General features: G+C 44.0%; 1 protein-coding gene across 1 annotated transcript in view; it reads left to right on the top strand.

Annotated features, from left to right (window-relative positions):
- Positions 1-4,978: 4,978 nt before the first annotated feature.
- The window catches only part of PLEKHO2 (pleckstrin homology domain containing O2), a 35,154-nt gene continuing 17,501 nt past the window's right edge, over positions 4,979-22,631 (top strand). The window contains exons 1-2 of the mRNA XM_032232445.1: positions 4,979-5,240; positions 20,775-20,927. Coding sequence (XP_032088336.1) covers positions 5,232-5,240; positions 20,775-20,927 — 162 coding nt within the window. The 5' untranslated portion in view covers positions 4,979-5,231. The remainder of the gene's footprint in view (positions 5,241-20,774; positions 20,928-22,631) is intronic.

Here is a 22,631-nt window from a genome sequence, read left to right as displayed (position 1 = left end):
TGAAGCAGTCAAATACCAAGGTACTCCTGTACAAAACCTCATTTGTTAGGGAGGGGGGTAGACACACAATTTGTGTGTTTCATCAGGCTGTTGCTTGGGTGCTAATTTCTCTGACGTTTTGATGCTCTTGTGCTGGGTCCAAAAGCTCTTTAGAGACGTTGATATATTGATAGGAAGAACAAACTCGCTAGTGATGAATCTATTTAGAGTTATATATTTCCAGGTAGTCCTCGACTTATAACCATTCATTTAGTGGCCATGTGAAATTACAACAGCACTGAGAAAAGTGACTTATTTTGACCGTTATGACCACTGACTGCAGCATCCCTGTGGTCACATGATCAAAATTCAGATGCTTGGCAAATGGCATATATTTATGACGGTTGCCATATCTTGTGGTCATATGATCCCCTTTTGAGACCTTCCCATAAATAAAGTCAATGGAGAAGCCAGATTCACTTAACAATCATGTTACCAACTTAATAACTACAATGATTCATTTAACAGCAATGGCACGAAAGGGCGTAACATTGGCAAAATTAACTTAGCAACTCTCTTTTTGCTTAGCCACAGAAATTTTAGGCTCAGTTGTAGTCCTAAGTTGAGGACTAATTCTATAGCAGAAAAAGTATACCGCAGTCTTTAAAAAAAAGAAAAAAGTAACAGAAAATGAATGTTCCCAGCACTTCCCTATTGGGCCCCAGTGGGAGGCAATTGAAACAGGCTGGTAAAAAACACAGTTGTACAACCATCCATTCTTCCCTAATTTGTGCAATTTTCTACAATAGGCCACATGTTTCTGGAGGAGCCACTTCCCTTGTTTGCTACATTCTCTAACTTCTCCATCAGCTGTCGCACACCAATTTAAAAAGCCGAGGAGATGATTCCTCTCCATTTACTGGCATATTAGAAAATGAAAAAAATCACTCTGCAATCTCTTTTTGCTTGCTCAGAATTGCTCTTTGTCAGACATAATATACAGCAGCAGGATGCCACACAAGACATTGTGGGTGTATCAATGACAGAGTATTATATGGTGTGGGCCAGACGACGTGCTCGGTCTAAGTATAAAATGGCAGAGGTTGAAGCTACAAATAACTTGGTAAGTGTTCTGAAGAATGGCCGTCGCATGTCACGCTAACTAAAATCGCTGACAGAATCCGAGACAGTTCCAAAAGGCAGTCACTGTTTCCCAACAAAAGAGGGTCTCAGAGCTTTTGGGTCTCCTTGGCTGATGTCATCAAGATCCTGAAATATCACTGCTGAGTTTGCAAGCAGCCGCGTTATTTCTCTGCCCTATATTGGTAAAGGAAGTCATGCGAAGCTGTGTCATGCAACCATTTCCCCAAATGGGAAACTGCGCTGGGATGATGCTTCACAAAGTCGAGGGAGTGAGGTAGGAGTTTACAATGTTATAAGGCAACAGAAAAATTAAATTTCTGCTTGCATTGATTTGGCCCTAATAAAGGAGAATAAAGACGCTGACATTGTCGATCAGAAAGGTCGGCAGTTTGGCGGTTCGAATCCCTAGCGTCGCGTTATAGAGTGAGCTCCCGTTATTTTTCCCAGCTTCTGCCAACCTAGCAGTTCATATCCAAGTATGCCGGCCAGATGACCACAGACACATCTACGGAGAGCGCTGGCTCTTTGGCTTAGAAATGGAGATGAGCACCACCTAGAGTAGGGAATGACTAGCATACATGTGCGAAGGCTTTACTTTTTAAAGGAGAATATTTGTATCTCAGGGTTGAAATGAGGGCTCATTGGTGCTCTCTGAGGTTGCTTGTTTTCTGGCAGATGTTTCATTACCCAAACTAGATAACATCATCAGTGCTGATCAGAAACAACAAACTAAGTAACATTTCCATCATCTTGATTGAAGGCTTCACTTCTGTTTGTTTGCAACTATGGCACAAATATATCTATCTATCTATCTGTCTGTGTGTGTGTGTGTGTGTGTGTGTATGTGTGTGCATGCAATTTTGTGTCACAACCCCTGGTATGCCCAAATATGGGAGGAAGCATACTGCTTTCCTTTCTCTGTCTATCGGCTCATCTCAAGAGACCATCCACATAGAAAGCCATTATTTTTATTGTTGCCTTTGTTACATTTGTGTTGCATTTATGCTGATAAATAAATAAAGGGAGACTAGTATAGATCTATTTCAAGCTATTTAGCTCTCATCAGCTAGCCATACCCTTATTAGGATTTGAACCTGTGCTGTATTACATATTAGGCAGTTGTGTTAGCCACTAATCCACAGGTTCTCCTCCTTTATCAGCTGAGTGATATGCCTTGCTGCCTTGCTGGTGGAACCACTGGCAGCCACAATATATCTACTTCCTTGTCCCACCATGAGTGAGACTAGCTTAAGTGATTGTTAGTGACATCACCATTGAAATAATATTTTCCTCTTTACTCGGCCACCACCCAAGAGATGTGACATCTCTCTTCTTTGGGAAAAAAGTCTGGAGCGCAGAGATTGGAAACAGAAGCAATCCTATAGGATCAGGATCATTAGCAATGGACAGCATCAGCCTGAGGCTGGTGTAGCTTTTGACCAGCTAGAGAATGAACTGGGAGCAGTTCAGCCTGGCAGCTGAGATGGATCTGGAGACCAGTCTTGGATTGGATTGAGACTCTATAGCAAGGGTGTCCAACCTTGGCAACTTTAAGACCTGTGGACTTCAACTCCCAGAATTCCCCAGCCAGCTGAGTAATTCTGGGAGTTGAAGTCCACAGGTCTTAAAGTTGCCAAGGTTGGGCACCCCTGCTTTATAGAAACTGATTTTGTACCAGCATGCGGGCACTATTTTATGCATTAAGGTTGCTGTGAATATGGCAGGGCATCTGCTGTCTTGGAGAGAGCAATATCATGGCTATCATCCCCTAAATATTTATTTTATTTTTTTAAACTTGTCAAACTGGTTTGAAACAGAAATAGGCTCATCATTCTTGGCAGAGGAGAACGTCAAGGTTTTGTATGTGAGCAGGTGTGCGGTTTTTCTCCCCCGTGGAATTCAAAACGTCATAACATTAAAACAATACAGCTGGAAAACACAATGGTTTAGTGTTGGCTCCATGCCTTGCTTGGCACATAAGCATGTTTTTTTAATAGTATAAACATGGTTGGCATGTTTGATACTAGAAATGAACAAGGTGTCCATAAACACATTTCTTCAACTTGTATGAGTGAAATTGACTGTGTGTGTTAAAGGACCGAAACTGTACAAATCTTCAGCTTTGGACATTTTCATGCAATGCCAAGTCACAGTTTCATTAATTGTGATTTAATAACTCTTGGCATGGCCCATACCCCATGCCATATCATCAAATCATTATTGGCTGGATTGATATAATATGATGATGTTATCCGTTCAGTCATGTCTGGCTTTTGGCAATTCTATGAAGCCCAAATTTAACCATAGTTTACATCCTGTTTCATGCCATGGCAAAGTTATAAGCCATGGCAGATGTGTCAAGTCCATGCCATATAGGAAGGCAAGGCAGCATTTGAACCCAGGATGCTGAATGAACTCAACTGCATAATAAGGGATCCAGACCCCGGAAAAGTGGGTCAATTAAATAACCCTAACCCAATCGGGGATCTTATTAGATATTTGGGGATGGGGGAGGTTGAGGGTGGCCAAATTTCTGTTTTCACAAAAAACTGCCAAGGTGGTCTAATGCCCCCAAGTTCTCTCGTATCAGACTTGGAGAAGGTAGCATCTGCAACCTGGCGCCTGCCAGCTGGGCTCCCTTTTAGCTCCCAGAAACCTCCCTCTAGTTGGGAGTTGCTCATCCAAAGGGCACCAGGTTGAGAAAGGCTCAGTTGGATGCAGGCCGCAGAGGCAGCCAGCGCTGGAGAAATGACTGTAGAATATCTGTAGCCCAGAGTTGGCATCAGGGGTCCTTGATGCTCTCTGAGTTTGCTTGTTTTCTTGCAGACTTCTCATTACCCAAACAAGGTAACATCATCAGTGCTGGAAGGGAGTGGGGCGTGCAGGGAGAAGGAGGAGGAGGATAGCAATAGCAATTAGATTTATATACCGCTTCCTAGGGCTTTCAGCCCTCTCTAAGCGGTTTACAGAGTCAGCATATTGCCCCCACAGTCTGGGTCCTCATTTTACCCACCTCGGAAGGATGGAGGGCTGAGTCAACCCTGAGCCGGTGAGATTTGAACCCCCGAACTGCAGATAACAGTCAGCTGAAGTGGCTGCAGTACAGCACTCTAACCACTGCGCCACCTCGGCTCTCATAGGAGGGGGAGGGGGAGGAGAAGGACACCCATGGTCCTCTCTGAGCTTTGTTGTTTTCTTGCAGACTTCTCATTACCCAAACTAGGTAACATCATCAGTGCTGGAAGGGAGTGGGGTGTGCAGGGAGGAGGAGGGGGAGGAGAAGGACACCTATGAGAAGGAAGAGGAGGAGGAGGAGGAGGACAACTGTGAAGTCTTTGATACTCTCCCAGCTCACTTGTTTTCTTGCAGACGTCCCATAACCCAAACCAGGTAACACCATCAGCCCTAGCATTTTATCCGACTAGGCTTAGTCTGGCGAAGTTAGCATCCTCAGGCCAGCACTGATGCTCTTAAGCTAGTTTGGGTCACGAAACGTCTGGCAGAAAACAAGCAAGCTCGGAGAGCACCAAGGACCCCGTCCCCCATCCTTCCAACGACGTCCTGTCCCCCTAGCAGCCTCCCCCCTCCACCCCCACGCTCGGGGAAGGGGGTCTCCTCCACCCCCACCCCCAGCTCCTCAACAGCAGCAACGGCAGTCCCTTGCAACTTCTTCTTGGTGCTTGCGCGCAAACTTTGCCGAGGGCTTCGGAGGGGCGCCCCAAGCGGCGGCGTTTCGAACCCAGGACTTTTCTTCGCTCCCTCCCCTTGCAAGTTACAACCGCCCCCCCCCTCCCCGTCGGCTCCGCCTTTTTTGCCTTTTGCCTTGCCCTGCCTCGGCTTTTGCCTGCGAACCGGCTCCGCGGTGGGAAGCCGGGGTGGGAAGAGAGCGAGCGCGTCCGTGCGCGGAGATGGAGCCGCCCCGAGGCGCGTGAAACTGGCAGCGGCGGTGGGGAGCGGGGTGGGGGTGGCCCGGCAGCGGCGCTTCTTCCTTTCATTTTCGGCGTGCAAGAAAAGCCGCCGCCCGTCGGATCCCTCGGCCTTTTTCGGGCCGGCCAAGTGGGGAGAGACGGGGTGGAAGCTGGTCGGCTGGCTCCTTCCACCTCCCGACCATGGAAGATGTGAGTAATGCGAGGGTTTGTTTACGAGGCATGTTTTTGAAAAGGGGTCCGGAGTTGAAACAAAGTTTTAAGTTTCCAGTCCTGTGCGCGGCTTGCCTTGCTTAAAAAAAAGGGTGGGGGGGGAGTTTTATCCCCAAATCCGGGAGCTGCCCCCCTTTCCTCTCCAGCCTTTAAAAAAAAAATGATTTAAAACCCAGACTTTGTTTTTGCTCCGAAGTTTAAACTTGGGTGAGTTTTAAGCCAAGGGGGAAGGAAAGGGTCTTTTAAGTTTTGTGTTGTGTTTCTGGGCTGGGAAGAGTTGATGAAGAGGGAGGATGGATGGAGGCCCTTGGCGGTGTGTGTGTGTGTGTTGTGGGGGGGAGTGGGGGAGGAAAGAGAAGCGAAATGGGCCTTTTCTTCCTGCCTGCCAAGATTGCAGAGGACACGAAGCGGGAGGGAACGCAGAAGAAAAAAGCAGTGGAGAAAAAAGGCTGGGAAGGTTTGTTTTCCTGCGGGGGGGGGGGGCATCAGCCTGGGAAATAGGGGAGGAGGGGGCGGGCGGTGCGAGGGAGTGGGGCCATTGAGTTCTCTGATAGCCCCCAAAGTTGATAAAATATGAGCTGGGAAAGACAGGAAAAGTTTTGCTTGTCTGGCTGGGAGATGCTCCAAGTTCCTTGCAAAGGAGTAAGACAGTTTGAGAGGTTAATCCCTTTTATTTTGGGGGAGGGATGGATTGGGGTTCAAACCTAGGCCTGTGTTTTGGGCAGGTAAGCCACCAGCAAGTAGCTCTTCACCTTTAGTAAGTTGGGAAAAGTGACCGGGATGTGGAGTATGGATTGACTAGCTCTTGTGGGAATGCAGTGAAGAGTGGTTGGGGAGCCCTAAACCAAAGCCCTAGGGCACCCCCAGGGACTCAACCTGCCTTCCCTCCCAGCAGTTTCTGTCCCATTCAATCCTGTCTTTTTGCATTCTCTTTCAGTCCTTCAGCTACCCTGGCTGTGTGTGTGTGTTCATATAGGACACCTTCACCTGTGTTTAAAATAATCATGGTTTATTCATTGAATCTCATTTCCTGGATTTGTGCATAAATGATGTACCCAGTAGCCTAATTTGCAAAATAATACAATCATGATAATAATAATTATTATTCGGGAGCCAAACTAACCCACCTTTGGAATGTGGCATATACGCAGTGTATTGGTTTGCTATTTTCTTTCTTCTTGCACGGATGTGGAAGGGGGGGTTGGACTAGATGACCTCTTGAATTACCATCTAACATTCCAAAGATCCATTAAGACAGAGAAGAAATATAGATGTGGAAGTGCTGGACTTGGGGGAAATTATGGAGCCTCGGATTCACACAGTCTGTGATCCAGTACTTAACAGCATTTCTATGTCCTTTGCTCTAGGATGCCAGCTGTTTAGGTAGCCCATTAAAATAAAATTGTGGCATCCTTTCTCTGTACTTCAGATGCCCATGGAGGTTAGGGGTTGCCACAGTTAAATGGCTGTGCCCAAAAACCAGAGGTAAAGCAACCTAAAGGACCTTTTTCTATTAGAGTTCCCATCTGCTTTCTCTGCTGAGATCTGTAGCTCAGAAACAGTAGTGAGGGGGAATGTATGCAAATCTGCCACTTCTGATTGAACAATTTACTACTCAACTCAGCTTTTGATTTAGAAGATGCTCCTCGTCATCCTTTGCCAGTTGCCTTAGAAAGCTTGGGAGGGTGAAAAAAATAATGCATCGATTTAAATCTGCATTTCTGCAAAAAAGAAAAAAAAATCTGTGTTGCTATCTTTTCTAGAAGCAATTCTAGAAGGAAGCCTGGTCTAGAATCAGCGGCAAGGGGAAGATAAGGAGGTCTGTTTTCTATTAAGCTGATTGACTCTAATGAGACTGAAATGACTTGTGGGAAAAGGGATGTGAGGAATAGACCAGGATAACCAAGCAGAGAGCTTCTGGCTTAGCATATCATGGGAACCTGGTTGAATGTAGTTTATTCAGGAACTTTTACCAACTTTTATCAATGCAACTCATGGCACACATTTGTTCCCGTTTCCTGAATTGTGACTGTTGTCCGGCTGCGCTGATGTTGCAAAAATAGAACTTATAGATGGAAAACTCCAAAGAGTTTGTTTCAGTCGCATCATTTTATTTTATTTTTATCGTTTGCATGGGAATATTATAGAACAAGCGGTCCTTGTCCTGCAAATAGAATTCCGTTCTTTTCCAAAGAATTTCCAGCATCTTTTGTGCTTCTGAATCTGAACTCACCCCCGATGGAGAGCAAACCATTCCTGTCCTTGACCTTAAGAGTTTAAATGATTCATTTGTGTCTCTTTTTTTAAATTATTATTATTATTTTTAGTTCTGTGTCCCCTGGTCCCGTTTTGTTTTTCTTTTGCTTAACAACTCTTGTCTGTTCAAAGAGGGTCTTGCCTTCTTCTGCCAACAACCTGTTTGCGTTCTTTCTGACTCAGGGCATTTCTATTATCCTGACACTACGAGTCATTTTTGCCCCCCTCTTCTGCTCACAGGGGCTCTTCTGCACACAGAAAAAAATGGCTTTTCACGAGCCCTTCAGCTGTTCCGCCTTCTCAGATGAGGAAATGGCCCTTTTAATGCTTTATATGGCAATGGTAGGGTGTGAATCTGCTGATCTCTCTCTATTGCTCCCTGCCTGCCTCCTGCAGCAGAGAGGAGAAAGGCAGATACTGAAGCTTCCTGCTTAAAAAGATCTGACATTGCTTGAGAAGAGGGAGGCTGATCCCAAGAATCTTGAGCTGCAATCGGTAATCCACAGGCAGCTATTACAAGACATATATTTAAACTAGCATATTAATCAATCGGATTAGAGGGACCTTGGAGGTCTTCTAGTCCAACCCCTTGGTCAAGCAGGAGATCCTATACAATTTCAGACAAGTGGCTGTTCAGTCTCTTCTAAAAAGCCTCCAGTGTTGGAGCACCCATAACTTTCTGGAGGCAACTTCTGTTCCACTGGTTAATTGTCCTCACTGTCAATAAGTTTCTACTTAATTGCAGGTTGCTTCTCTCCTTGATTACTTTTCAGCCACTATTTTTTTTAAAGCTTGCCTTCAGGTGCTTTGGAAAATAAGTTGACCCCCTCTTCTTTGTGGCAGCCTCTCAAATACTGGAACGTTGCTATCATGTCAACCCCTAGTCCTTCTTTTTCACTAGGCTAGACATACCCAGTTCCTGCAACTGTTCTTCATATGTTTTAGTCTCCAGGCCTTTAATCGTCTTAGTTGCCCTTCTCTGCAAGCAGGTTGCCTTAAAACCAAGCCAGAGAATTTATTTTCCTTCAGATACCACAAACAACCTGCTCCTAGGCCTTCTCTCATCATTGGCCGGGATGATCGAGAGTATCTCTCAACGGTGGTGAGTTAACCAGAAAATTGCAGCTGAGCAACATTGCAAGTTTCCATTCCAACCTCGACCCAGCAAGACCCATTGTCTGTTCCAGCCCAGCATTGACTTATGGTATCTGATAATGATTCCCCCCCCCCACTAGAAAATGAACTGGAGATGAAGCACCAGTAGGCCTCTTCCTGCTTCCCCTAACCACCATTTGCTCAATTAACCCAATTCTCTGAATTCAAACAACATGGAACCCTCCTGCAGCAGAGTGGAGAAAGGCAGTTACTGAAGCTTCCTGCTTATAAAGATCTGATATTGCTTGAGAACAGGGAGCTGATCCCAAGAATCTTGAGCTGCAATCGGTAATCCTCTGAATTCAAACAACATGGAACTCTAAGCTTAAACATTGCTACCTGGATTTTTGCACGATGCATTAGCCTAAAACATGGCCGGCTACTTTGTGATTCACTCTGTTGTGCAAATCCAGTCGTTTCATGCAAACTATTCCTTTCAATTATTCTGCAGCTAGGGAGTGACTGAAGAGTTATTTCCTTCCTGTCCTTTCTCTTGGTAAAAACCAGGAGTTTTAGCTAAATTGTAACTTGTGGCATTGTGGTGATTTTTCCAAATGTATTAACACCTGGTGTAAAGATTTGGCAACTGCTCCTATATTTTTGACTTATGTCATTAAGAGCTTAAGGTATATAATAATTACTTTGCTGGATCATTTGATACAGTTTTATGGGTTTCCCCCCCATAACTGGACAGTGAGATGTTTCTGAACAAATTGATGATGCTCTTGTCCTTATGTTATTGTTTGCTTTCGGCATCTGGAATATATATTTTTTTAATTGCCAAAGGAATACAGAATTTATGGATCGGTTTTATGTATTTTTTAAAACCTTTTGAGGCTTAGTCCGCGCCTGTTTATTTCCTTTTTAGACACGCTTTCTTTACTCAAAACAATTTGCTCCTTATTTCATAATGCTGCTTTTATGAGGTGTGACAACTTCACTCTGACTGCGGCGGCCTAGTCTGCCAACAGTGTGAAGAAATAGGGCATCATAACAATTTCTTATGTACATTCTGTAATTCTGCCGATGTGCTACTTGGAGCGCAACGGTTCGTGCACAAAGTTTTCCTCTAAAAAAGGTTTTTTGCAAGGCGATATTGGGAAGAGCAACAATAACAAAACCTATAGCTACCAACCTCAGCTTATGGGTGGCCTTAAGCTAATGCACAATCATGGGTGTTCCCTTTCTCCACGCTGACATCCCTCGTCTTCACTTCTGTGGGTGTCATGGAAACCATACAAACAAACCCCAGCCTCTATTTTAACTTAATGGTTGGAATGGGAAGGGATGGTCCTGCATTCTAAGCCAGTAGGTTCTCAACACGGCCCCCCTTTAAATACCTTTTGTGGCCATGAGACCTCCAAGACTTTAAGATTTAAATCATAACATTTCCTCCAGCCTTTGGGAACCCCCTGTGTCGACAGGTTGAGAACTACTGCTCTAAGCTATTGCTGTGGCCCGCCAGCAGCCAACAGAGCTGGCAACAGATTGGGACAGTGAGGAGGTTGGGGAGGGACATGGGCCAGTCCTGGAGTCTGGGGAAGGCTCAGATGAGGGTTCTGTGTCGGAGGCAGAGAGGGGGCTAAGGCCGTCCGACAGTTATCAGCTGCCTTCAGAGTCAGACATCAGAGAGGCAGATGAACAGCTGGAGCCTGTTCCCAGTGTGCTCATGTGCAGAGTTGCCAGACGAAGGCAACAGCTAAAGAACAGGGGTTGACTTGAGAGTAAGGCCACAGGTGGACGATGAATGACCCCTCCCAGAAGAAATAAAAGAGGAGCAAAATGGGAGTGGAGTTTGTAGGAGATAATTAGTTTGCTTAATTGGTTCGTGACTCTCTGAGACTCCTTGCCAAGTTTTGCAGATATCGGCCTGGCAGCTCTCCAAGCCAGAGAAGGTCTATGACGGTAAATCCTCCCTTGAAAGATTTTGCTGGATGTGAATGAGAAGAATTCACAGTAAATTAATAAAAGGGGTTTTTGTCGGGACAAGGAGTTTGCTTCATGCTCTTGGGAAGACTAGTTCAGGACAGCTATTATGTAGTTTGTGGGTAATCCTTGACTTACGACCATTCTCTTACTGACTGTTTGATGTCACAACAGATGTCAAAAAAGGGGTATTTATGACTCAAAAGTTCTGATTGCTGCCCCTCCTGTAGTCATGTGGGATGGTCGCATTTTAAGCCCGTGGCAACTGGCCCCCATTTATACCTGTTTGCAGGCTCCCCTGGTTACATGCTGATGATTTCCAGGTAACTTTCAGATGTCAGGCCCAGAAATTTTACGTTATTCCAATAGGTGGCTTACTGCCACGCAGTTATTGTATTCACAAGAGAGGGAAAGATTCAGCGCTGCCCACTCTGGTCAGCGAAACTGACAAAATTTTGACTTCTTTGATTAGAGAAAAGACATTATCTACATTTATGAGTGACTGGAAGACTCTTAGGGACAGAAGTGGGACAAAAACTAACTTGTGATTTATAATTCTGACAATTAGACAGGATAGGTCATAGAGAAAGATGGCGTAACTATAGAGTGATTGGTTAAAATATAATTGTGCTTATTATGCCTGCTGTGGAGAACATCAAAAGCCACTGCTTTGTATTTTTTTCCTTTCTATTTTCCTTTATTTTATTTTATTTTCCTTTCTTTGCTTTCTTTCTTTTTTTCTTTCCTTCCTGATTCAGATAGTCCTTGACTTCTAATCGTTAATTTAGTGACCATTCAAAGTTACAGTGGCACTGAAAAAGGTGACTTACGATGATTTTTCACACTTAACGTCCATTGCAGGATCCCCATGGTCACATGATCAAGATTCAGATGCTTGGCAGCTGATACATATTTATGACAGTTGCAGAAATATGATGCAACCTGGAGTCATGTGATCAGCACAACCAACGGGAAATCCAGACTCACTTAACCATGTTAACAATTCAACAAATGCAATTATTCACTGATTAACAATTGCTAAATTTCACAGTTGCTTAATAGTAGTAACTGTGAGAGAGAACTTGGAGTCCTAGTGGACAACCATTTAAATATGAGCCAGCAGTGTGCAGCAGCTGCCAAAAAAGCCAACACAGTTCTAGGCTACATAAACAGAGGGATAGAATCAAGATCACGCGAAGTGTTAATACCACTTTATAATGCCTTGGTAAGGCTATACTTGGAATTCTGCATTCAATTTTGGTCACCACGATGTAGAAAAGATGGTGAAACTCTAGAAAGAGTGCAGAGAAGAGCAACAAAGATGATTAGAGGACTGGAGGCTAAAGCATATGAAGAACGGTTGCAGGAACTGGGTATGTCTAGTTTAATGAAAAGAAGGACCAGGGGAGACATGATAGCAGTCTTCCAATATCTCAGGGGTTGCCACAAAGAAGAGGGAGTCAAACTATTCTCCAAGGCACCTGAGGGTAGAACAAGAAACAATGGGTGGAAACTAACCAAGGAGAGAAGCAACTTAGAACTGAGGAGAAATTTCCTGACAGTTAGAGCAGTTAATCAGTAAAACAACTTGCCTCCAGAAGTTGTGAATGCCCCAACACTGGAAGTCTTTAAGAAGATGTTGGATAGCCATTTGTCTGAAATGGTATATGGTTTCCTGCCTAGGCGGGGGTTTGGACTAGAAGACCTCCAAGGTCCCTTCCAACTCTGCTACTGTATTGTATTGTATTGTATTGTATTGTATTGTATTGTATTGTAAATTACCAACTGTGGCAAGAAAAGCCGTAAAATGGGACAAACTCACTTAGCGAATGTTCCACTTTGCCACATACATTTTGGGCTCAATTGTTGTTGTAATTGGAAGATTACCTGTATTATAGATTGTATTGGTGTTTTATTTTTTTCAGAAGTCTTGACATATACCTGTCAATTTAACTGTCAGTTTCACCAACTCTACATATTTTCTTTTATTTGCTGCTTGGAAGAAAGTTTAGACAAGGAAGAAAGGCTTAATGTAATCTTGATGTGGTATTTAGACTTGGTGTGCACCCAGCCAGTGTAGAGTCAGAAAGAATTGAGTTAACTTGGTTGCACGTGTACCTCTCCTTGCTAACGGGGTGGGTGGGTCTCACGTGAAGAATCTGTGTCAGAACCTGCGCAGGTGCATCCTTTTCTGGTTCATTTGGACAACTACAAAAACATGAATTAGGAGGAACAAAGCTTGCAGATTCCAGCAACTGGAAATACCTCTTTTCAAAGCTATTGCAAGGATCTTAACAGTGACATATATCTGGGGTCAGTTATGCAGAAAAATGCAGTGTAAATTTTTACGACAAGCTAAAGTTCTGTGTAAGGGGCTCAGTAACTAAGACGCTGAGCTTGTTGATCAGAAAGGTCGGCGGTTCGAATCCCTAGCGCCGTGTAACGGAGTGAGCTCCCGTTACTTGTCCCAGCTTCTGCCAACCTAGCAGTTCAAAAGCACGTAAAAATGCAAGTAGAAAAAATAGAGACCAACTTTGGTGGGAAGGTAGCAACATTCTGTGCACCATGCCGGCCACATGACCTCGGAGACGTCTTCAGACATTGCTGGCTCTTTGGTTTTGAAATGGATAGGAGCGCCGCCACCTAGAGTCAAGAACAACTAGCACATAGGTGCGAGGGGAACCTTTATCTTAAAGTTCTTTGTGATACTTTCACGTGAGGACACTTGTACACAGTATTATTTGGGAGCAAAGCAGACAAGATATCAGAGCTGCAGTATTTTGTGTAAGTTATTTGCAGGCTGTCTTGAAGGGTGCAACAGCTTAAGGCCATGTGTGCAAGAATAAGTGTTTAAAAAAGCATCCTGCTTCTAAAAATGGCATCAAAAAGGCTTCGGTTAGAAGTCCCAGTATGCCTAAATTTGTACACAGATCTGAAGGTGACAGGAAAGACTCAACTTCCTGATACCTTCAGTAGATTTCTTTTAGGGCCCTTTATCTAAGCAAGCTATATGAGTCGACAAAAGTTGAAAGGACAAAATTTGGTTTATATCGAATTAATTTCAAATTACGGACCCGAGATAACCTTAGCTTGTGACTAGCAACAGCAAAAGCACTTAGACTTATATACCGCTTCATAGTGCTTTACAGCCCTCTCTAAGCGGTTTACAGAGTCAGCCTACTGCCCCCAACAGTCTGGGTCCTCGTTTAACCACCTCGGAAGGATGGAAGGCTGAGTCAACCTTGAGCCTGGTGAAATTCGAACTGCCAAATTGGAAGTAGCTGGCAGTCAGCAGAAGTAGCCTGCAGTACTGCACTCTAACCACTACGCCACTGTGGCTCATCTGGATATTGTTATCACTGCAGCATAAGAGTAATTTTGTTGACCCTCGAAAAGCTTCACATTCAGGGTAACTTACAGTGCTCGCTTGCGCAGTTCTGCTCGGAAATAAAATGCTATTGTCCTATAGAACATGCTCCAGGCTAAGAGTTGTGATGCGTTTAAGCCTTAGCTTCTAAAAATACAAACTGAGCAAATATCACTTGCATCCTGAAATCAGCAAAACAGCAAAGGGATTTTTTTGCATCCAAGAATTCTCAGCCGTACACAAACAGCATTTATATGCGTGGTGGCCATGATGGGGTCTTAATGGCTCAGCACATTGCTCAGAGGGAGTGTAGATGCAGATCAGATGGATTTTGTGCTTTGACAGATAGCAATAGTGCTTAGACGTATATACCGCTTCCCAGTGCTTTACAACCCTCTCTAAGCGGTTTATAGAGTCAGCCTCTTTTCCCCAAAAATCTGGGTCCACATTTTACCCACCTCGGAAGGATGGAAGGCTGAGTCAACCTTGAGCTTGATGAGATTCGAACTGCCAAATTGCAGGCAGCTGGGAGTCAGCAGAAGTAGCCTGAAGTACTGCACTCTAACCATTGTGCCACCACTGCTCCGATAATAGCTTATGTTGTCCTAGACTACTTTGGCCATTGCACTAAGCCATGGTTCATTTTATAAACCACAATTAGATGAAGTCCTGCAACATGCAAAACCAACACACAACTATTGGTGTTGTTTAGTGTATTGTATCCATCATCCAATATACTAAATGATGAGAGTGCTCCATCACTAGAAGATTTTAAGAAGAGATTGGACAGCCATTTGTCCAGAGTGGCTTAGGATCTCTTGCTTGTACAAGGGGTTGGACTAGAAGACCTCCAAGGTCCCTTCCAACTCTGTTAATTCTATATGATCCCAGCTACTTGTGGAAGTGGTCCATGTTGGTACTTCCTTATTTTATTGCTATCAAAATTAACAAGGTATGTAATTCTGATAGGCTGGAAGCTTAAGAGGCACTGGTGAATGAGCAGAATTCATTTCTGTTTCATTTCTCTATCTCATTTCTCTTCTCCCCACCCATTTCTGTATATATATACTCTTTGGTTATTTGTATTCATTTTTAGATATTCTATACACCCTCAGTCAGTCAGTCTGAACCCTGAACAAGGGGAGAGTTACTGGGTGATTGAGAAACCAACTGTTCAGTCTGTTTCCTGTAAATCTAGCTTCTCTTGGAGAAGCATAAACATTTGTATGAACTTCGATGTGTGTCCCAAGTGCCTTTGAGAACACATTCACAGCAGGCTGATTTAAAATATATTTTAAAATGGACTGTCTTTCTCTGTTTAGAAATGTCGAAGAGATTCTACAATCATGGCTTCTTTCTTTTCTTCCATTCAATCATGTTCAATTCTCACAGACTGCCTGGACAAATCCTTGCAGTTTTCCTGGCCAGGAATTTTCAAAAACCATTGCCTCCAGCTGGTCTTCATGGGTGACTGAAAACGGCCTGAAAATGGCCTCAAATAGCAGTTAGTTAGACTTATATACCGCTTCATAGGGCTTTTAGCCCTCTCTAAGCGGTTTACAGAGTCAGCATATCACCCCCACAGTCTGGGTCCTCATTTCACCCACCTTGGAAGGATGGAAGGCTGAGTCAACCTTGAGCCGGTGAGATTAGAACCGCTGAAGTGGCCTGCAGTACTGCACCCTAAACACTGCGCCACCTCGGCTCTTTTAAAACAGGGCCAAAAACAGGAATGTGCATGCCAGCCAGCTGGTCTTTGGGCTTCCAATGCTCCAGCGTGCACAAAGACCAGCTTGCTGGCTGCGCACTGCCCAGCTGGTCTTTGAGTTTCTGGCGCTCTGGTGTGCACATGCATGCGCTTGCACATACGTTCCAATTTGGGCATTTGGTGCTGAAAAGGTTCGCCATAGCTGCTCTAGAGTCATGTCTGGATCTCGGTTAAATGTTATGTGGGCTAGCAACTTGCTACCTTAAAAACCCTCAATGAAAGCTTGGAGGTTCTAGAAAAGAATAAGTTTTTAGCACAGATAAAAATCAACTTCTTCAATATTGTGTTTTTCAAGCTTCGTGCCTTTCCTACAACCTTGAACTCCTTAACAAGGTATCCTACTTTCTAGAGTGTAGGTCAGGGTGGCGAATAATGGTCTTTTTAAAAAACAACTTGTGGACTTCAAGTGAAGTCCACAAGTTGAAGTCCACAAATCATAAAGGGGCCACGATTCTCCACCTCTGGTGTAGGTGCTCAGTTCATAGCACTGAACTTGAAAACACCCAGCAGTCTTTTGAGAAGATGGGCTGGGATGTATAGATGGTCTTTTCAGCAAAATAGATTTCTTCTACTAAACATCTTGGTAAGAAACCACAGGTAGAACCAACATTTTGTGTAGCAGATCTGTGGCTCAATCCTTTAGCGTTTCTAGTTAAGACAATTGAGATGGGAATCCATGGCCTCTTTATGACCTGTGGACTTCAACTCCCAGAATTCCTGAACTGTCCTGGGCCATAAAAGGGCCATTGTTCCCTACCCCTGTTTTAAACCAAGGTGGAGCTGTCCTTCCCCACCAGATGCCATCCAGATGTCTTCAACCTCAGCCTTCATAATTCCTAGCCATTGTAAGCAGAAAATACATATAGCCTGGGTTTTTTTCTCATCTTCGTTTATAGAGAAGTCATGTCCTGAATTTTTAGTGTTATCTTCCTCTCCACCTTCATCATCTTCTCCACCTTTCCATCAACACAAGCTCATCCATATTTAACCCTCCCTTCCTGCCCGCCCACCCTCCTATCCAGTAAATGGCCAGGAAGGAAGGGAAGGAAGAGTTTTCCACAGATCTGGGCAGATCTACTGGCACAGGGATTTTGAAGTATATTGAATAGTGCTTTATGCTAGTTTTGTAAATCCTGCATCCTAAAGGAAATAGGTTGTCCCCCTTTTTCTAAGATAAACAATTGGTAGCAGTTCTGTCCAGTATAATGAGGACTTACTCATTACATTTTAGCTTGGTCAAAAATACTTTGCAACAATCTGATTCCAAATAAGTCTTTATTTCCAACACACCATGTCCTTTTCAACGTCTCTCTATGCATCTTTGAATGCATGAACTAATTATTACTATTATTTCTTTCCTTCCTTCAGGTGATTTGCCTTTTTTTAAAAAAAAAAAAAGTCTGTATCCAAAACAATGTAAATCATTATTCAGGAAGTTCTAATTTTGGGATCTGATGAAGAAAGGAAGGCCTGGTCTCTAAAGACAGCAACTTCTCCCTTCAGCATCAATTAGATTTATTTATCTATTTATTACTTTGCCAAACATGTAGAAGATAGCAGGTATAAATATGAACAGAGACATGAAAGAAAGAAATGAATACAAATACATGGGGACAGTAGAACAGGGATGGTAGGCACACTGGTGCGCTTATACCCGCCCCATTTATGGACCTCTTAGGAATGGGGTGAGGTCCACACTAGACAGTTCAAGGTTGAAGCTGTGGGGATTTGAGGATGTAACAACGGAGTCTGGTAGAGCATCCCAGGCGTTGACCACTCTGTTGCTGAAGTCGTATTTTCTACAATCGAGTTTGGAGTGGTTTACCTTGAGTTTGTATCTATTGTTTGCCCGTGTATTATTATGGTTGAAGCTGAAGTAGTCATTGACAGGTAGGACGTTGTAGCAGACAATTTCGTGTACTATGCTTAGATCAAACCATCGGTGGCATAGTTAAGGTTGTCCAAGCTCAAAATTTTGAGCCTGGTGGCATAAGGGATTCTATTGTGAGCAGAGGAGTGGAGGATTCTTCTCGTGAAATACTTCTGGACCCGCTCAATCGTATTAAGGTCCGAAATACAGTGTGGATTCCAGGCAGACAAGCTGTATTCAAGAATTGGTCTGGCAAAGGTTTTGTATGCCTGTGAATGTTGTAGATGTCGTGAAAAAGAACTGAGTGGTGCTTGGCTTAGACAATGGAAACCTCTTGCCCTTAGGAAGTTTGGAGGAAATCACACAGAGCATAAAGTGTACGTTTTTGGAAATACCCTGTGGGATTCTGCTGAAGTGATGTGCGCAAACCTTTAATGATAGAGATCCAGTCATTCCGAGACCAGATTTTAAAAAAAAACAACTGATAAGAGGTATAGACCATCAAGGACAAAATATATGGTTGAAGATCTGTTCTTCAGAATGGTCTCTGAAGTTTATTTAAGGGTTTTAAAAAAACAACAGCAGTAGCAGACTTATATACACATTGCAAATTCTGGTGCAATGTGACAATGTCTAAAATCAGATTTTAATCTGATTTTAGTCTTTAAAATTGTTGTGGCTCTCCAACACCCAGCAGAGCCGGTGGCAAATTCAGACAGTGAGGAGGTTGGGGAGGAACCTGGGCCAGTCCTGGAGTCTGGGGAAGGCTCTGATGAGGGCTCTGTGTCGGAGGCAGAGAGGGGGCCAGGGACGTCTGACAGTTATCAGCTGCCTTCAGAGTCAGGCATCAGTGAGGCAGACAAACAGCTGGAGCCTGTTCCCAGTTTGCGAATGGGCAGAGTTGCCAGACGAAAGGAACAGCTAAAGAACAGGGGTCGACTTGGGAGTAAGGCCACAAGTGGATGATGAAGGGCCCCTTCCAGAGGAAATACAAGAGGAGCGAAAGGGGAGTGGAGTTTGCAGGAGACCATTAGTTCGCTTAATTGGTTCTTGACTCTCTGAGATTCCTTGTCAAGTTTTGCAGATATCGACCTGTCCGCTCTCCAAGCCAGATAAGGTGTGTGACTGTAAATCCTCCCTTGAAAGACTTTGCTGGATGTGAATGAGCAGAATTCACAGCAAATTAATAAAAGGTTTTTTTTGTCGGAACCAGGAGTTTGCTTCATGCTCTTGGGAAGCCTTGGTCAGAACAAAAATCAGATTCAGCAGGGGGGGCTGGACTAGAAGACATCTAGGTCTCTTCCAGCTCATTTGTTCTATTCCAGATTTAGAACCGGGTTGCCTGCATGTGAAGTTTCCCAATCAGCTTGAGACAGAAGAGGAAATCCTGGCTCCAATTATTTAGGTGGAGAGGCCCAGCTCAAGCCAGAGGCCTTATATTTCTGCTCGGGCAAGAAGCTAAATTAGCACATTAGACTTTCAATCCTTTTTTTAAATATAATTCATACTAATGGGAAGGAATCTTTTAATTTTTGGTTTTGTTTTCCCAAAGAAGACCTTCTCTTGGCTTCAGAGTAGTAGTCTTGCATTGATTTCATTATAAATTGGCCAAGGGGAATTTCTGTATGAACATCCTGTACTTCAACGTATAATCATCTTTCCTGCATTCCCCCCGTCCTTCTCTTTGGCTTCTCATCCTCCATTCAAGCTCAAGGGGAGACTTGGGATCAGTAAACATGGAGAGCCAATGTATTTTGTCGTGATATTCCTGTTGGTAGTGCCTCTGGTGGGAAGAGTTAGCAAAAAGAAATGAGTTTTCCACCATTGCAGTAAGAGAGGCATTCAGGGCCAGCCCTACCACGGGGCAGTGTGAAATTGTGGTTGTAAATGATAGAGGTTGCAGCTCAGTCATGAAAACACTCCTTTGAGGAAGGCACAATTGTGTGAGCCTCACAGCTTGTCCCAAGTAATCGACTTTTTGGTTCTTGGATATGTTGGGAGACCCTCTTGTGTCATCAATCTTCTTGAAAGGTTCACTTGTTTGGTTGGTATTTGGACCAGTGGTGGGTTTCTAATTTTTTTACTACCAGTTTGCTTGTGCACGTGCACGATGCTTCTGCGCATGTGTAGAAGCGTCCAGGCAGGCGGGTGGAGCCTCCCGCCGCAACCATTACGAGTTCACCTGATCCGGGCCAAACCAGGAGCAACCTACCTCTGATCTGGACCTAGAACTGATGGAAAGGGCACTGTAACACTTTGACACAGGCCCTCAAATGTGTTGGGTAACTTGCGTGGCCAACAAATATTTTCCTGTTCACCTTTGACACATGAATGTCTTAGGTGTGGGTGTCCTTTGAGATAGTCAAATGTTTTATTTATATTTGTTGTGGCCCACCAGCAGAGTCAGACATGAGGAGGTTAGGGAGGAACATGGGTCAGTCCTGGAGTCTCGGAAAGGCTCTGACGAGGGCTCTGTGTTGAAGGCACAGAGGGGGCCAGGGCCATTCGACAGTTATCAACTGCCTTCAGAGTCAGACATCTGTGAGGCAGACGAACAGCTGAGCCTGTTCCCAGTGTGCCCATGCGCAGAGCTGCCAGATGAAGGGAACAGCTAAAGAACGAGGGTTGACTTGAGAGTAAAGCCACAGGTGGACGGTGAATGGCCCCTCCCATAGGGAATAAAAGAGGAGCGAAAGGGGAGTGGAGTTTGCAGGAGACAATTAGTTCATTCCTGCATTCTTGCCAAGTATTGTGGTGTCTGAAAGATATCACCTTGGCTACTCTCCAAGCGTGATAAAAGTCGGTAATTGTGAACTATCTTTATAGACTGTGTGCCGGGTCTTTGCTGGAGAGGAATTCACCATAAATTAAATAAAAGGGGTTTATTGGGACGAGGACGCAGCTTCATGCTAAGTCAGAACAATATTTTAGCAATGTATCGGGAAACTAGAACACCTCTGAATTCACATATTATTTAAACCAAAGCAGTGTTGTTTCATTTTGGTCATGCATGTTGGGTGAACACTATCTTTTGCTTATTGAACCATAGTTAAGGGACTCTCCATCACCCCTGAAGGTCAGAGGGAAAACTTAGAAAATCAGGACTTTTGCAAAAGCAGCTTACGAATACCTAGTAATACCTGTCTTTTTTTTCCCCTGGTTTTATTCTAGGGTTTGAAAGAGGAAAATTCGGAGAAGTCAAAGAGTCCCACTTCAGGAGATAAAGTTGGCTGGGTCAAGAAGAGCAGCGGGGGCTTTCTGAGTCTTTGGAAAGAGCGTTACATCCGGCTCCGTAAAAACCAGCTCTTGGTGTACGAAAATGAGGTAAGACAAGGGAAGAGAACAGTGGTGGGATACGAAAAATTTTACTACCGGTTCTGTGGCCATGGCATGGCTTGATGGGCGTGGCAGGGGAAGGATACTGTAAAATCTCCATTCCCTCCCCACTCCAGGGGAAGGTTACTGCAAAATCCACATTTCCTCCCAATCAGCTGGGATTCGGGAGGCAGAGAATAGATGGGGGTGGGGCCATCAGAGGTGGTATTTGCTGGTTCTCTGAACTACTCAAAATTTCCGCTACCGGTTCTCCAGAACTGGTCAGAGGAGTCTCAACAAACTCACGGACTTGTTCTAAACACAAAAATGCTCTTCCTTGCTTGTGGCTTCACTTTGGTTCCTTCTCCCCCTCATCGGGAATGTTTCTTCTTCTGTTAAAAGTTTAGGTCCGGAGATCATCCATTAAAGCATCGGGTAGATAAAAATGAAGCACAGGTAATCCTCACATAGTGACCCCAGTGGGGACCGACAAAACTCCATGCGATTGCGATGGATTTATAATCTCACTTCCACTGTGATTGTTAAGCAAATCGCTGCAGGTCATTAAGGGAGACATTGTAAAACGGTGGCTTATGATTTCACTGCCAGCTTTTTCCTGGACTGGTTGGGTACCGGCTGTGAAGCAAGAGAAGAGTGATCATATAAATGTGGGTCCTTGCAGTAGTTGTAAATGTCCACCAGTTAGGAATTGGCCAGATGTTGATCATGTGATTGTGAGGTTGTAAATGTGAGGACTGACCATCATGAGAGAGAGAGAGGGAGGGAGGGAGGGAGATGGATAGATTCTAACTGTGAAGGATGACCATTAAGGATTGCTCTGTTGCCCTATTTTACAAACCGTAAAGATCAGGAAAACTGATTTGGAAGGAAGATGAGAAAAGGGTTTGCAAGCCAAAACACAGCTTAAAATGAAGATTAGCAGGATTCTTGGAAGTTGCCACTCATCAGCCAAGCGGCCAACTGAGCAGGGAGATGATTCAGCTAGTTAGTTTTTTGGCCCACTGTGATGAAATGGATTGCATTTTTATTTATAGCCACTATTTTTAATATTCCTCTCCGGGTATACGGTACACTTACAATTTGAGATTATTTTTACACCCTCTTTCCTTCCTTCCTTCCTTCCTTCCTTCCTTCCTTCCTTCCTTCCTTCCTTCCTTCCTTCCTTCCTTCCTTCCTTCTTTGCACATCCTTTTTTCTTCTTGTTGATGCCAATCATGATGAAAGGTGTCAAACAGAAAGCACTTAACCCATCATCTCAGAATCAGAAATCTGCCTCTAACCTTTTCTGGCTCTTGCTTATGATCACTGCAGGTTCTTTTGCCTAAGTGCAATAGATAGACAGGATGTTCTTGGATTAACCTACTTTTCTCATACAATAATTGGGCCCATTTGGAACAGGATACACTTCACTCAGCTGCTGTTCTTAATTATTTCAACTGAATTAAGTAGATGACGGTTCTTTTAAGTCTGGGATGTTTAGTACTGTATTTGTTCCCCTGTGTTGGGATGGCTGGGAGTGAGATTTAGCAGCTAACATTGCATCCATAGATTCCTGGTACTCGTTATTATTTCCTGCCCTCTTTTCACCTACAATTATGTGCGAAATATATTTATGGTTTAGCCAAGAAAGCGTTACATTTCATACATGTGAGGAACTCGGTTTCAGAACATAAAATGCTTCTGTCACAGGGT

This window comes from Thamnophis elegans, chromosome 16, assembly GCF_009769535.1.
Source record: "Thamnophis elegans isolate rThaEle1 chromosome 16, rThaEle1.pri, whole genome shotgun sequence".
Taxonomy (NCBI): Eukaryota; Metazoa; Chordata; class Lepidosauria; order Squamata; family Colubridae; genus Thamnophis; species Thamnophis elegans.
Note: the sequence above shows the minus strand (reverse complement) of the source record. Positions and strands in the feature narration are given on the sequence as shown.